The sequence below is a fragment of the Lithobates pipiens genome, unplaced genomic scaffold (assembly GCF_037356315.1).
Source record: "Lithobates pipiens isolate NorthernLeopardFrog02 unplaced genomic scaffold, aLitPip1_a1.2 Scaffold_19, whole genome shotgun sequence".
NCBI classification, from domain to species: domain Eukaryota; kingdom Metazoa; phylum Chordata; class Amphibia; order Anura; family Ranidae; genus Lithobates; species Lithobates pipiens.
In genome coordinates, this window is record NW_027507764.1 from 70586321 (window position 1) to 70603783 (window position 17463).

The 17463-nt window shown below is 44.4% G+C and overlaps 1 protein-coding gene across 5 annotated transcripts in view; it reads left to right on the forward strand.

The window, feature by feature from the left end:
- OLAH (oleoyl-ACP hydrolase) overlaps positions 1-15181 on the forward strand; it is a 105707-nt gene extending 90526 nt beyond the window's left edge. For all 5 annotated transcript variants that reach the window (XM_077490864.1, XM_077490865.1, XM_077490867.1 and 2 more), the window contains exons 5-7: positions 6966-7135; positions 7833-7915; positions 11389-15181. In XM_077490864.1, the coding sequence (XP_077346990.1) occupies positions 6966-7135; positions 7833-7915; positions 11389-11531 (396 nt within the window). In that variant the 3' untranslated portion in view covers positions 11532-15181. The remainder of the gene's footprint in view (positions 1-6965; positions 7136-7832; positions 7916-11388) is intronic.
- The last annotated feature ends 2282 nt before the right edge of the window (positions 15182-17463 follow it).

The following is a 17463-nucleotide window of genomic DNA, read 5'->3' on the forward strand; positions in this document are numbered from 1 at the left end:
GGCCGACCCGAGTATAAGCCGAGGCCCCCAATTTACCCCCAAAAAACTGGAAAACTTATTGACTCGTGTATAAGCCGAGGGTGAGACATGGCTGTCCATCCCTGTGTGTCCGTCCATCCCTGTGTGTGTGTCCGTCCATCCATCCCTGTGTGTGTGTCCATCCATCCATCCATCCCTGTGTGTGTATCCATCCATCCATCCATCCCTGTGTGTGTGTGTGTGTGTGTGTGTGTGTGTGTGTGTGTGTGTGTGTGTGTGTATCCATCCATCCATCCATCCATCCCTGTGTGTGTGTGTGTGTGTGTGTGTATCCATCCATCCATCCATCCATCCCTGTGTGTGTGTGTGTGTGTGTGTGTGTGTGTGTGTATCCATCCATCCATCCATCCATCCCTGTGTGTGTGTGTGTGTGTGTGTGTATCCATCCATCCATCCGTGTGTGTGTGTGTGTGTGTGTGTGTGTGTGTGTGTGTGTGTGTGTGTGTGTGTGTGTGTGTGTGTGTCCGTGCAGCCTTGTGTGTGTGTCCAGCCTACCTGTGTCCCAAGCCTCCGTCCCGAGCCGCCGTCGTCCCGAGCCTCCTCCGTCCCGTGCCGTGCCTCCTCCGTCCCGTGCCGTGCCTCCCCCGTGCCGTGCCTCCTCCGTCCCGTGTCTCCTCCGTCCCGTGCCGTGCCGTGCCTCCTCCGTCCCGTGCCGATGGATCGCCGCTCTTCTCGGCGGCCATTCTACAATTCAAAATTCCGCCTCCGCCTGTGATAGGCGGAACACTCAATTTCCCAGCAGCCTGTGTTCCGCCTATCACAGACATCCTCTCATACTCGTCCGTAGTATGAGAATGAGCGGATGTCCGTGATAGGCGGAACACTGACTGCTGGGAAATTCAGTGTTCCGCCTATCACAGGCGGAGGCGGAGAAGGAGGCGCGGCTTTTGAAAATTAATGTCCGCCGTCTGTCTGCTCGATACGCTGATCGAGCAGTCAGACAGCGGCGACTCGAGTATAAGCCGAGGGGGCACTTTCAGCCTCAAAAAAGAGGCTGAAAATCTCGGCTTATACTCGAGTATATACGGTACATAAACAATAAGTTACTCAATTAACAATGGGAATGCACACCTGATACCGTGTACACACGGTTGGACTTTCCGGCAGAAAAAGTCAGACGGAATCCTTTCATCGGATATTCCGATCGTGTGTGGGCTTCAGCAGACTTTTCTTTTTCAAAATTTCTGACAGACCCAGAAATAGAACATGTTTTAAATCAATTTCTATCGGGAAAACCGTTCCTCTGTGTGCTGTTCCCACGGACCAAAAATTACGCAAGGGCAGCTATTGGCTACTGGCTATTGAACGTCCTTTTTCTAGTCCTGTTGTACGTGTTGTACATCACCGCGTTCTAAGCGATTGGACTTTGGTGTGATCGTGTGTAGGCAAGTCTGTTTAAGGGGAACTCCGTTGAAAAAAACAGTTGTGTGTACGCGGCATAAGAGGCACAATATGGGAGAAGCATACTTAACAATAAATACCTTAATAAACAGACTATAGCAGGATACCCCAGTGTCATGTTGGTTTGAGCTGATTAGTTGAACATCTACTCTCACAGTCTAAAGCAGTCATTGCTGATTTGGGCACAAAATGTATCCCAGGCCTAGATTCCCAGAGTCTCTGTGTTTTGGGGAGACATGGACCCGAATCTGAAGCAAGATCATGCCAAGAATCTACCAGGCACACACCTTCCAAGAATAGAGCCCCCCTCAAAAGCCAGGGCCCATAGTCAGTAGGCAAGAATCTATCCACAGTCCCCTCCAAAAGCCCCTGTCCTGGTTGGGTCTGTCACAGTGCCAAAATAGGGTAAATGAAAAAAGAAAAACTGTAGCGCTACTTAAAATATTTCCATATATCAACCAACACCAAATAAAATTGCCACAACACAGTCTCCATACAAATACTGCACTTTCTGGATCGGTATACTGCGCAATGATGTGATTCAAAGCCCCGACTGCCGCGTTTCATCACAGGGACACGTGAGTTTTTTAAGTGGATTCCTGAAGACCTCGATCTAGGTAGTGCGGTATTTGTTTTGTCAGTGGAGTTACCAATACATCTAGAGCTTTTATATGTGGGTGCGCTTTGAGTGCCCTGTTGAATGTAAGTGTATTTTTAATGAAAGTGTTATGTGGCAAAGCGCTATTGGGGATTTTTCTTCTCTTTGATCCACATTGGTGAGGAGTGGAGGATAACAAGATGCCAGGAGAGCTGAAAGATCCTTCTTAAAAGGTCCACGTGTCACTTTTTGGAGCAGTGGAGGAGAAAGAGGCGCAGGGACATACCCTATTCATGACCTTACATTATATTGGGGTCATAAACGCAAGGTGAGAGTACAACTGGAGTTGGTAGATGTGCGAAGTGAACACATTTGACTGGAAAAGGGAAAATAACAAAGGAAGACATGTATGTTGTGTAGAAGAATCTTGACAATTTTATTTGATGTTGGTTGATAAAGGAAAAGATGTGATTTACATTGACACTTTGTATGCACATAAGAAGTATTGTAGGATGTGAGCTTCTGCGATTATTTATGTAGAATTTATTCCTAATAGGGTAGCAGTGCAACAGGTTTATATTTGTTTTATTTTTTTTGGTGCCAAAATAAGGTTTTGTGTAACAGTTCTCTTTCCTCAACAAACGCCATTAATGTATCTGATCTGGCGTATTTACTGGTCCCAGTCATGTCTGTCAATTTCCTATCCTTTAGTGTAGGGATATGCAATTAGCGGACCTTCAGATGTTGCAAAACCACAAGTCCCATCATGCCTCTGCCTCTGGATGTCATGGTTGAGGCTTTCAGTCTTGCTATGCCTCATGGGACTTGTAGTTCTGCAACACCTGGAGGTCCACTAATTGCATATCCCTACTTTAGTGAAAAAAAAGGCCTTGTTAGGTTGCTGTATTTGTAATACTGTGTGTGCAAGAGTTGCAGATTAGTCATTTTATTATGACCCATCATTGATTTATACTGAGGACCAGCCACTCATGTGTCCATTCACCTGACACAGCATATATTTGCTGCACATTCAATATCCTACAGATCAGGGCTGTCTTTAAGGCAGGGCAAAAGGGGCAGCTGCCCTGGGCTATGTCATTGTTGTGGGGCCCAAAGCAGCTGCCTCATGCCAACTATCCCAGTTTAAATTCCCTTGCCCCTTGAACTTTTAGTGCTGTGCTGTCCTGATATCTCAGTGTGAAGTGCTGCTACTAATGCTGCCCAGCTCTGCCCTATTGTTTTGTACAAATGACTCACCTGCAGACCCTTTGTTTACATGTAAATAACTGGCAATCATATGTAAATAGTTGCAACATTCATATGTAAATAAAGGCGGCATTCATATGTATATCATGCCCCCTGCAGTGAGGAGATGATGTGCTGTAACCTCTAGCAACCAGTCAGGGAGCAGTATTACTGTATAGTAATCTAGCAACTAATCAGTGAGCCGGAATGTGTGCTGTAATCTCTAGAAACCAGTCAGTGAGCGGTAATGATACACTGTAACCTCTGGCAACCAATCACAATCACTGCCTGATCTAATTCAGTAAACTGATTTTAAGTCTAGATGCTATTTATTGTATGTCTCATAGCAGGGGGAGAGCAAAAATTGTATGCACAGGGTCCAATCAATATTAAAGACAGCCCTGCTACAGATGAAAGTCTTGCAAAAAAAAATAAAAAATCCAGTAGAGCAAATAAGTCTAGATTTGTTTGTTTGCCTGTGAGTGGACAGTGAAGGAGAAGCACGCTGATCAGCATATCTTTCTATCACTCTGCTCTTTTCTGTTTTCAGCATGTCCCTTGTTAACACATGAACACACCCAATTGGCTGCTTGTGTTGCTACTCCCAGTCTAAGTCCTAAAGCACACCCGATTGGCTGCTTGATCTAGATCAGTCTGCTACATAGAGGTTTGGAAGAGGTTGAATCCAAGTCAAATTCAGCCGACTTGCTTACTCTTAAAAATACACTTGATGAACCGTGACTTCCTGTTCTGCTATACCCATACACAACCCTATCCACTGATTACAGAGGCAACAGGCCCCATCCTATATTAGATCTATCCCCTCAATACCAGACATCCTTGCTAAACTAACCGTCTTTGTATCCCTGACTCTACGGAAAGATCCCTCAATCCACATGGTCTCTCAGCTTTACTTCATTCTCCTGGCTGCCACCCACCCAGCTCTCCCCTCGTACATGCAGATGTGGGTCAAGGAATTGCAGCAGTTTTTTTTTGTTTTTGCCCTTCGGACTGGCTAAAGTGCTTTTTTTTACTCACAAATTGTCTCTAGCTACAAAAACTCAGGAAAAAGGCTTCAGACTTGTAACTAGATGGTATAGATGTCGCTCGATTCTCCATCACTTTAACCACACAGTACTTGATACCTGCTTGGCGATGCCACACCTTAAAGGGCACCATGCTCCACATCTGGTGGGACTGCCCCTCCCCAATGCAGCTGTTCTGGAAACTAATTTTTAACCTATATTTCAAACTTATGGCAATAGGGTAATCCTTTCTATGATCCCTGTACCCTAACACTCAACCTTCCTTCACTGAAATATGGGCATGTTGGCTGGCATTCAAAACCACCTCTGGCTACATAGAGATCATGGTCTCTGAATAGGGCTATTTCTGTCTTTTGTAATGTAATACGATTGTGGTCTTTGTTGCATCCCATTATCCTACATAGTCGTCTACCTACCCTTTTATTGCTTATGGATATAATATACACCTGATTGGGATCTTATGAAACAATTTGGCATCTTACGCCTTTTCCTTCTCTATTTACCTCTGATCTGTTTCTCCTTTTCAATTCCCGGCCCTTACCTACTCTTTGTCCTTCACTTACTACTCCACAACCTATTGTGGAGAGAAAATACTTGAGACGTGTGTAATAACTTGTCTTAACTAAGTACACTCTTGTTGATGCTATACTGCTGCAACGGATGTTTATGTACTATCAATACATTGTACTCCATCTCAATAAACCTTTATGAAAAAAAAAAATCTGTGAAAAGAAAGTCCTCAGACACTTCCTTGTAGCAACACATATTTGATACCCATGTTTCCCAATGCATTTAATGAATACATTATTGTTCAAAAATGTACTATCTCCCCTTACACCTCTTGTTATTGGTATACTTATTATTAACATATATGCCCGAGGCTGTGTATATCAGGGCTCAAAATTTCAAGTCTTGAGCTACTCGCCAGGCCTTAAGAGTTACTTGCCACCAGTTGCCCTGCCCCTAAACGCCCTTGTAAATTATCATATTTTATCCAGCTCATACACAGGTATGCCATGATTGCAAATGCAAAGGTCTCTTACCTCTCACAAATGCCCCCCCAGCTCTCACCAATGCCCCCCAGTTCTCACCAATGCCACCCTCCCAACTCTCTTACTAACCCCCAGCTCTCTCACCAATGTTACCCTTCAGCTCTCTCACCAACCCCCCCCCCAGCTCTCTCACTAATGTTACCCCCCAACTCTCTCACTAATACCCCCAGCTCTCTCACCAATCCCCCCAGCTCTCTCACCAATCCCCCTAGCTCTCTCACTAATGTTACCCCCAGCTCTATCACTAATGTTATCCCCATCTCTATCACCAATGTTACCCCCCAGCTCTCTCACAAATCCCCCCCAGCTCTCTCACTAATGTTACCCCGCAACTCTCTAACTAATACCCCCAGCTCTCTCACCAATCCCCCCCAGCTCTCTCACCAATCCTCCCCAGCTCTCTCACCAATCCTCCCCAGCTCTCTCACCAATCCCCCTAGCTCTCTCACTAATGTTACCCCCAGCTCTCTCACTAATGTTATCCCCATCTCTATCACCAATGTTACCCCCCAGCTCTCTCATAAACACCCCCCAGCTCTCTCATAAATCCACCCCAGCTCTCTCACTAATGTTACCCCCAGCTCTCTCACTAATGTTACCCCCAGCTCTCTCACCAATACCCCCAGCTCTCTCACCACTGTTACCTCCCCCCAGCTCTCTCACTAATACCCCAGCTCTCTCACCAATGTTACCCCCCAGCTCTCTCACAAATCCCCCTAGCTCTCTTATAACTCCCCCCCAGCTCTCTCACGAATTGCCCCCCCAGCTCTCTCACGAATTGCCCCCCAGCTTTATCACAAATCCCCCCCAGCTCTCTCACAAATCCCCCCACCCCAGCTCTCTCACAAATCCCACTCCAGCTTTTTCACAAATTTTCTACCCCCCACTGTCACCGCTTGGATCTATAGAATGCAGTCAGCTCTGTTCTGTTTGTTTTCTTCAGCACAGTGCCCCAGTGCCACTCGGCGCTGGGACACCCACCAGCAAATGTAGGGCTTATGCCCTGGGTGCCTGGCACTCACACAAAAAAACTGTCTCTCCAAGCAAAAACATGATGGGGCTGCAGGATTCCTTACCAGGGGAGCCACTGGGACCGAGGCAAAAAGCAGGAGCAGGAGCGGAAGGCGGAGGGTGGAGCTGGCCTGAAAATTGTGCGATCTGCGTCTGCATTGAGGAGGGGGGAGAGGAGAGATTGCCAACAAGCCAGGAAGGACGGTTGGGGGTTATCCCCTCAGTATCCGCCAGGTGCCTCTTCTCCTCCCTCAGCAGCATCCTGGCTGCTTCTGTCTCCTCTGCTCTCCTACCCAAATATCCACTCGCCAAATGCGAGCAGGCGAGTGGAATTTTTGAGGGCTGGTGTATATTGAATACTGTACCTCAGCTTTACACAAATGTTTGTACACAGAGTTTCTGTGTTAATTGTACTTCCAGTTCTTGCTATTTGTACCTTTTACAACTTTATTTAAAAATAAAATTGTACAAAAAATACAGTTAATGATATTTTTCTGAAACACGTGATATATATTTTTTTTTTATGTGCTGAAAGTAAATTTAATAAAGTATTTTTTTCACACTTCATTGTAGTCACCTCTTCGTTACTCGCCTCAGAAGAGATCAGAGCTGAGCGATGAGGAGTTCTTGAAATGGATGGCTTCAACGCAGGGAACGCCACCCGAGCTTCTGCAGAACAAGGAGGCCATGCAGCTCTTCTTGCCACAGCTGAAAGCGGATCTGAAACTCGCAGAGAACTTTGTGTAAGTCTAAAGTGTTCTACGGCCCCACACAAACTACAGCATGCAATGGAAGATCTTCCAAAATGCTCGTTATCATTGTGGGATAGCATGAAAGTTTTAGCAAAGGTTACAATGAACCTGGAGAGGGGCTTACTTCTCTAAACCAGCGCTGTCACAGAAGGCACCTCTAGGTGCCAGGTGTCTTTCCCCAGTGTAAGCACCATGCTTTTTGGAATGCACAAAGGCTTTGAAGTACATTTAATAGGTTGGGCACCTGTCCCTGCTCCTTTCCATCGCCTAACAATTGCTACTGGCCATCGAGTCTGTCTGTCATAGTAATAGGCCAGTCATGAGGCTGGCAAGGTGTGGGCCTTGCTTCTGAGCCATCAACCTAGGAATTAATTGTATTTTGGAGCATTTGGGCCTCCCGAACTCTGGGGGTGCTTTTATTGAGGAAGCCCCTCAGAAAGGATTTTCTGTTATGGTTAATACCGTGTAACATCAATAAAAAGATCATTTGCAACAAAAACCTTTGAAAAATAAATCTTTCAGCTTCAAAGCTTGATCGAACAAGCTGAAGTTAGAAGCTGATTGGCTACCATGCACAGCTGCACCAGATTTTGCACTCTCCGGTTTTAGTAAATCAACCCCTTATTGTCATTGTAAAATTTTTTGTATATAATCCAGTTAAAATATGCATTTTTTTTTTTCTCCTTAGCTATGATAAGCCACCTGCTCCAGTCCTTTCTTGTGGCCTGACATGTTTTGATGGAACTGAAGATGTTCCTCATGACTTAGCTGGTAAGCTATGGGCTATTCCTATTAAAATATCACAATCAAAGCAGTTCAAAACTACAAATTTATACTTGTTAAAGTGACCTTATCACGATAGAGGTACAGGGACTGCCATTTCTGGTCTCCTTAAAAAATATGACTGTTGCCTGGTTGTGTTTGGCACAAATATCTTTGAGTCACTGAATTGAAGATGAAATGGGCACCGTAAATGAAAGTGAGAAAAGTGTCTGAATTCTTGATCTCTATACTTGTTTCAAGTCATTGACTCAAAGCATTCGAGGTAATGCATCAGTGTAACAGCCAGGCAACAAGCATTTTCAGAAGGAATAGTCAGTAGTGTCAGAATCCTGCATCACCTGCTGAAAAAAATCTGTATTTTTCTTGCTAGAACATTACTCAGAACCCCAAAACATTTATATATGTTTTTTTTTTTAGCAGGGACCCTAGAGAATAAAATGGTGATATACTTTAATGCAAAGAAAACACGATATTTAACTATTAGTTAAAGGGTTAAAATATGATGCAATGCCGAGTAGATACCAAACATGTCACGCTTTGAAATTGCGCATGCTCACAAAATGGCGGCAAACTACGAGTCTTAAAAATCTCCATAGGTGACACTTTAAAAATGTTTACAGGTTACCAGTTTAGAGATACAGAGGATGTCTAGTGTAAGGCCGCGTACACACGCGCGGACTGTTCGCCCAACTTTGTCCGTCAAACAGTTTCGGCAAACAGTCCGCTCAAACTTAGCATGGACGGACATGGCCACACACGACGGACGAACAGTTTGCTGAAACCGTGCGCGATGACGTGAACGGCACGTACGACGGGACGAAAAATACGACGTCCTATACACTGCATTATAGCTTTCGGCGTGAAAATCCTTTCTGAGCATGCGCGCAACTTTGTTTGACGAACAAGCCTACACACGAGCGGACTGTTCGCTGAAACAAGGTTTCAGCGGACAGTTTTTCGGAAATTCCGAAAAACCTTGTCCGTCAAACTGTCCGCTGAAACTGTCCGCTGAAAGCCCACACACGAGCGGACTGTCCGCCCAAACACTGTTCAGCGGACAAAGTTGGGCGAACAGTCCGCCCGTGTGTACGCGGCCTTAGAATTATTGCTCTCACTCTGATGTTCGCTACGATACCTCACATGTGTGGTGAAAAAACTGTTTACATATGCGGGCGTGACCTATGTATGCATTTGATCAAACAAACTGCGCTTTTACGGATTTTGCAGCTGTGGTGACAGAAGAGTGCACATGCTCAGTTTTCTGTGAGTTTCTATGCTGAGCATTTCCTCCCTATCATATCTGAGCAGCCTATGTGACTACAGAGTCACACATGTGGGTGTATACACAGTGATAAATGACAGATCACTCCCTCCCTCCTGTTCCATGCCCACTCCCTCCCTCCCTCCCTCCTCCATGCCCACTAACCAGCTAAACATAATGGGGCATTAATGTAGATTAATGGAGGCTTCACCTCCCTCTTATTCTAAGACATAGGCTGGAGGGGTGTGACACAGCCTGTGACTGGTGGAAATCCGACCACACCATGTTATTGTCAAAAAATAATAAAGATTTTATTTTAAATATATATTTGTATGACGATTTAAAACAGTTTATTGATATTAATTATTTATTTTGCTCTGTATTCCAAAAGCTATTTTTATTTTTAACATGACCAGCAGCAGAGGACTAGAAGCTCCTCCTGCTTATTTTTCCCTGTAGACAGGCTGGGTTATGTGACAGCTGTCTATCAATTAGGAAAAAGGTACTTCGATGTTTTTTTGTTTTTTTTATTATTATTAAAGTAATCACAGAGCCATCATCCATATACAGAAATAGAAGGGTTAATGTAAAATAAATAGTGTGTTTAGTATAACTTTAAGACTGCTCCCTTCCCCCACTTAAAGTGGTTGTAAACCTAGTTACATCACTATTACCTACAGGTACACCTATAATAAGGCTTACCTGTAGATACTGGAAATATCTCCTAAACCTGCACGGTTTAGGTGATATTGACCATAAAAACTTGCGCCGATGTCATCGGTGCATTCATACTGAAGAAAGGGCACGTTCGTGCCCTTTCTAAAGGACCCAATGCTGCGACTGGCAGCTCCCGCACGCTATGCGCGAGAGTGACTTCACACAACTCTGGCCAGTCACAAAGCCGGAGTCCACGGCCCTGGAAAGAAGAGGGGTGAAGATGGATGCGGCCAACAGCGGGAACATCGCAGGCTTCATTTGCAGGTAATTGCAACATAATGGGCTAGTATGCGATGCATACTAGCCCATTATGCTTTTACTTTGCAGGGGGGGAAAAAGGACATAAAACCCATCAGGGTTTACTTCCTCTTTAACACCTTTACTAACTACCCTGTGGAAGAAAGATGTGTCAGCCAGCAGCAGCTTCAGGGGAGAGGAGGGAGCACCAACAACGGCCCATAGTAAGCCTATGGGTGACGTCACCACCCGGGCATTCAAGCCATTGTCGAGTACTCTCTCCTTTCCCCTGTAGATGGCGCTGGCTGACGCAGGGGAGATCATGTGACAGGACTGGAGCATACTGAAAATAGGTAAGTACTGTACACACATCTTTCTTTCACAGGGTAGTCAGTACAGGTGTTAGGGGGGAGCAGTTTTAAGCTTCTGACGTATTGATATCAGGGGCAACCAATTGCCAGAGCATAAGGGAGAAGGGACTGCAAAAGACTTGGTCTTGCAGCATCGAGCAGCCTGCAGGAGTGGGGAATCCAACAGCAAGTCAGTACTTTAGGAACACAGTGCAGTACATAACACAAGTTTTGTAATCTGGCATAGCTTGATCTTCTTCATGCTTCCTTCTACCTGAATGGGAGCAGCACAGTGGCAAGTGGTTAGCACCTCTGCCTAGCAGCAATATAGTCATGAGTTTAAATCCAAACCATGGTTCTACCCGTCCCTTTGTGGGTTTCTCCAATGCTCTGAAGACATGCTGGTAGGTTAAAGTGGTTGTAAACCTCAAACATGAAATATGAACAAAGATTATCCCTCTATATTGTGTACTTGTCTCAATTAAGAGCGCCAAGTGTCCTTTCTGTCTGCTAATTTGTGATGTGAATGTACAATATATATGTAAAGTGCTGCATAAATTGACAGCTCTATAAAAAGTACCTATAATAATAAACATCCAATCGTATATATGTAAGTGAGGCCGATGTTGGGAGAGTCTAGTGCTGTTCCTGGGGATGTAGAGATGAATGCATGAATGACTTTACTGATTCTGGAGCAATAGAGGCAGATTCTCCTAATGTTGGCCTTGTCTGTGTATGGCCCGGGATTTATAGCGCCCTCCTTGGGGGCAGAGAGGGACATGCCCTACCACAGTACTTAATGTGCCATGTACTTTACAGGTTAGTAAGAACGTGACTGGTTGTCTTTAATTGTAATTTGCACCTTTCTTACCCTTTTCACTGCATTTCTTCCACAGCTTGGAAGGATCTGACGAGTGGAGATTTCAGTATTCACATGCTGCCCGGTGGCCATTTCTACCTGAAGGACTCTACAAATGAGAAGTCCCTTGTACAATACATTTCCAGATATATAGACGCTGCTGAGATTGACTATTTCTAAAGTATTTTTCTCTGGTGGTATAATGCTCTAACACTAATCGGGGTAAAGCCATGTATATAAGTTAGCTGGCTGCTGTCTATATCCTGTATGACTCTACAAGCTGTGACATTTTTCCTTCAGTCTCTAAGGCCAGGTTCACATCAATGCAGGTTGCGGTGGATGCATCATTCCACTGCCTTTTGTGTTTTTTGATGCATTTTGCGTTATTTTTCTTTTGCCTAAGCAGAAAGTATGACAGTTCTGTTCATGGAGTGCGACTGTGAAGCGACTTTACACTCTGGCCCTCAGGTAGCATCAAAGTCGTACAGGAAGCTTTATGTGTCCCAAGTCGCATGCTAGAGTTAGAGTTAAATGTAGGGCTAGCGATAATTGTTAGGGTTAGCATTCTAGCAAATGCCTTTAACCCCAACATGCGACTTTGGACACATAGAGGTTCCTGCACTACTTTGTTGCACCTTTAATGCCACTTGAGTGCCAGAGAGCGTAAAGTTGCATCAAAGTCACACTCCTTGAACAGAACTGTCATACTTAAAGCAGAACTTCACCCAAAAGGGAAATTTCCGCTTGTTTGCATCCTCCCAACCCCCTCCCCCACTGCTACATTTGGCAATTTTTTGGGGGGGGTGGGTACCTGCTTTTGACAGGTACCCACCCCCACTTCTGGGTCAGAACACCGTGGCGATCTACAAGAATGTTTGGCCCCTTCCCTCTGCAGCCTTCTGGGACACACACAGGTCCCAGAAGACTGCAGGACCATTCACAAATGGCAGCATGACTCGTGCATGCGCAGTAGGAAACTGCTGGTGCTTGCACCAAAGCCCATTGAAGAATTGGCTCAGGTGCGGACATGACTGGAGCTCCTCTTTAAATATCAGCTCAAAAAAAAAAATGCGTCCCTTGTGTTTTTGGTGCAGGTCCAATGAAGTCTAATACACACAAAATTCAATCTGCTGCAGTAATAAATAAATTCCTGACCCTTTCCAAAAAACTCACCGGGTCAAAACGCACAGATGTGAACTAGATCCATAAGAAACCATGTTAAACGAACTGTAGTGCGTTTCTGCTCACAGGCGTGAAACAAGGGTGAATAAAAATCAGGTGGGTGAACCAGACTGGATACTAGGGAAAAACTGTCTGTCCCTCTTTTAGATTATTTTGTGCTATTCAGTGTAACCACCAAAGGGTTTGGCATACACCTTCTTCACCTTATACAATCACCGTGTATAACAAGCTTGGAACAGTTTCCTTAAAGCTCCTTGACTGTGGTGTGAACCGGCCCCTAGTAAATCAACCAGTATGTGTATGTATGAATGTGAGCCAGAGACCTCAGATTGTAAGCTCCTTGAGGGCAGGGACTGATGTGAATGTATAATATATGTGTAAAGCGCTGCAGAAACTGTTGGCGCTATAATAAAGATTGTTCCAAACTGGAACTGAAGGGTGCTAAGATTACAGGGTTCCAAGAAAGCCGATTGAAGCTTGCCAATATATTCCAAATCCTTGTAGATTGTTTGCTGTGAGCACTATTCCTATACAAGCTGAAGCCGTGAATACAAGGCCTTGGAGATGGGAATGTCTTCTTTCAAAATTCACTTAAGGCTCATACACACGATCTGACTTTTTGACAACAAACATGCAAATTAGCTGTTTTAAGGCAACAACCAACTGTGTGTACGCTCCATCGGACAAACTTTTTCGGGTTTCATCTGACAAAATTTCGTTCTGCAAACAGACAAACTTTTCAGCAACAAAAGTCCGATGGAGCAAAGTCCGATCGGAAATCCATCGGACTTGAGTCCAAAGTACAAACACGCATGCTCAGAACCAATGCAAAAGATCAGACAACAATACAGAAGTTGACCAAAGTGTGGCGGTAAAGAGCAGAAAAACCACATGATTTGGTGAAAGTCGGATCAAAAAGTCCTGCCGTGTGTATGCAATACAAGTTCACGGCCAACGCCCTTTAGACAGAAATTCACAGAAACGTGCATAAAATAAATAGGTTGTTGCTGGTGTGTAAGGCCTGGTTCACACCTATGCGTTTGCACACTGACCCCCGAAGGAGCTGCTGATATTATTGGGCTTACCGTTGCCTTCTTGCACCTCGTGTATGTCTAGGGGTTTCCCGAGTTTGATGGTCCAAGAACTGCATAGACTGACACCAGATCCACTTGAGGGATTTTTATTTGCAAAAAACAAAATAAACAACACAGTCTCTCAATGAGGGTTAGAGGGTTTCAGGTAGAAAATTGAGGTACTCTTGGAACTTGGTCAAACAGGTAGTCTCTAGCTATTAACAATCCAGAGAATAGCCATTCGCAACTGGATCCTTACTCTTATTGAATAGACCTCCTCTCACTAGGCCTAGCAGCCGATAGAGTGCTCAGGTAAAGCAAAGTCTCTGCGACAGACTTGTTGTAGAACACTTGTAGTAACCGGAGGATGTAGAACAATTTAGAGAGCTCTCATACGGTACCAATATCTTGCAGCCGGCCCGGCGATACCGTACGAGTGTAGATTCACTTGGGGTCTTTCAACTAAGCCTCCAGGCTCTTTCTGAGAAACCAGCCTTCAGCGTGGCCCTCTCCCGAAGAGTCCTCCCCTGGTCCCTTCTCCAGTTGCTGGGCCTCTCCACAGATGAGACTGCACCTGACCACCTCGGAATCCTCCCTCCAGTTACTTGGCCTCGGGCTAGCCAGCCCCGAGACTCAGAATTGGATGGATCCGCACCCCAGGCCATGAGAGCCCTGGGGGCTGGTCAGGAGGACCAGGGCCAAACAGACAGAAAGCACTTCTGGACCCGAACCCCCGAAGCACGTGATGTCCGTACCTTAAGTACCCTCTCCCAGAATGCACAGCAGGATGACACTCCGACTGGGCTGGTTCCGAGAAAAATAGCATTGAATGCACCCAGCTGAACTGTGTTCTCACACCTGCCAGAGATGACAGCGCCACCTATAGCCAAGCAGAACACAGTGCAATCCAGCTAGACTGGTACTGAGACCATAATTTGGTATAATTGAACCCAAAACCAAACTGCGGTTCCAGGAATGTTAAATGAAAAAAAAAAAAAAACAGTGCGTGCTCTTCAGGAGCCGGCGCTACACGTTTTTCACTGCGTTTTCAGTTTTACAGAACTTTAGTAACCTACTGGTTTTCAGTATAAGACTAGCAAAAAAAAAAGCGACTATGATCCATCCTCATCATGTGTACTAGGCTTGAGTGTTTTCATTTGGTCCATTCATTCAAAAATCAAACAAAATCATTTTGCACGACAAATTAATGTTATGAGAATTTTCGTATGATTTTCTTTTCCCAAAGACTTTTCCTAATTTCCACCATCTATGGCCAGCTTTAGCCACAAAAGGAGCAGGGTGTGCTTTATCTTCATAGATTCAAATATCAAAATGGAAAAATGTGTGCACTCAATGTTCCAAGGTACTACATTACTAAAAGCTCAAGCGTGAGACCATTTTTAAAACTGATAGTATTATCATTGACTCCTGGAGGTGTATTATGGCATACCATTGTGTTCAGAATCAAATTGTGCTTGGAACACATTGAATTATCTGGCAGGTCAACAGGGAATTTAAGTACTTGCTGTTTAAAGTGGACTTCAAGTTTAACTATATTAAACGTGTTCTTCCAAATCGTTTAGTCTATTCTCTGGTTATTCCATAATTTTTCCCAAAAAATCTAAAGCACTTTATGTAGCAAACTGTCATAACCCTCCTTGGATCAATATTTGGACCTTTATTTGGAGCAAGTAAAATATATTCCTTACCTTGGAGTACCCGACACCCCCCCCCATCATAATCTAAGGCCAACATTCCCCCACTTCTGTGCCCCAAAAAAAAACATCTCTCCCAACTTTGAAACATTTTAATATCTCTAGGCAGAATAAGCCTAATAAAAGTGGTAGCCTTTCCTAAACTTTTTTTCTTACACCATGCAGCTTCTGCCTCTCTTCCTTAACCACTACAAAAAAAAAAATTTGGCCCAATTCTGGCATTTCCCACATACAATGTTAAAATCGGCTAGAAATTACCTACTTTGACCCACCAGACATTATATATGCTTTGAAAGCAGAGACCCTGGAAAATAAAATGGTGGTTGTGGCAATTTTTTTTTCCATGCTCACAATATTTGCACAACCATTTTTAAAATGCAAATTTTAAAAGGAGAAAAATACACTTTAATTTTCCTGCACACAAACAGTAGAATACCAAGTATTTTGGCAAAATATAAAAATAATGATGTTATGTTGAGTAAACAGATACCCAACATGCCATGCCTTAAAGTTACGCACACCTATGGAATGGTGACAAACTACGGTACCTAAAAATCTCCATAGCAATGCTTTAAAAGCCTTTACAGGTTACTAGTTTAGAGTTAACAGGGAGTTTGGTGCTAGAATTATTGTTCTCACTCAGACATTCAGCATGATACCTCGCATGTGTGGTGCAATAATTTTTTACATATACGTGCAAGATCCGTGTATGCATTAGCTTTTTTTTTTTTTTTTATCAAACTTTATTGTCATCACAAGGGATGAACAACATACCCTGTGACAGTAAAGTGTACCTGGCACTGCCCATGCTGAGAGATCCGAGTTCTATTAGACCTCATATCTCTCCCCTGCTCTCAAAAGCATCTGATCACACAGAGATCCCTTTGATCAGATGCTTTACAGACTGGTAATGGCTTGTAAATATCAAACCGTAAACAAAGGTAAAAAATCCATGTTGCTTCCATTTTCTTCTGTCACAGAAGGGAGGTGGGTACAGATGTACTTTCCTCCCCGCTGTGTTCTCTGTGCCTCACAACAGTGGCGGACTCCCTTCTATACCCTGTAGAAGTGATCAGCAGCTGTAGCTCCACTTGAATCACTTCTACATTAAAGCCTATTGCCTGCTGAAATATTTGGTACCAGGACCGTAGCTGCAGTCATGATCCCCGTACAACCACTTCAAACTGAGGATATACAGGTACATCCTAATGCTGCGTACACACGATTGACTTGTCCGGCGGAACTGGTCAGGCAAACAATCCGCCGGACTTTATAACGAATGGACTTGGCCACACACGGACACTCCGGTGATTTCTAACACGATGACATACAGCATGTACGATGGGACTAGAAAAAAGGAAGTTCAATAGCCAGTAACCAATAGCTTCCTTCTCGTACCTGCTTCAGAGCATACGTCATTCTTAGTCCACCGGACTAGCACACTGACGAACGGATTGTCCGCTAAAAGCCAAGTTCGGTGGACAAATTTTGAGTCAAAACTACTTTAAGTCCGCCGGACTTTATGATGAAAAAGTCCGCTGGAGCCCACACACGATCGAATTGTCCAGCGTACTGTGGTTCTGGCAGACAGAGTCCGCCGGACAATTCGATCGTGTGTAGGCGGCATAAGGGTATGAAATGGTTGAACACTCTGACCTTAAGTATGTCTACAAACTGTTCTGAGAAATCATCTGAGACAGCAGGAGAGCAGCCATAGGCCCCCGTACTTAACAAATTAATCCAACAGAAATGGAGGCCTTAAAGCGTTACTAAAGGCTAAAAAATTTGGTGAGGCCTTTTTATTGGTAGATATTTTATCAAAGAAGGATTGTGCAACTTTTTTTTGTCTACGGGGGTCAGTGGCATACAGTGATGAATAGTATTGTAGCATGACTTTATTGATCTCCTGCGAGGTTTTAATGGTGCCTGAGGCGTCTTGTAAAGAGGTGGTATGGGTAGGGGGGAAAGGACCTTTGCAAAGCCTTGCATTTACCTGCTTTGTTGCCAAATTTGTGGAGAGTGGCGTCCATATGGGCCCTTTTTGTCAGTTTGAGCATGTCTGCCCAGGTGTCAAAAGCTCTTTTTGCTGCCCGCCATTCAGTTTTGTTTTCAGGGGAGTCTAGAGCATATAGAGAGAGAACG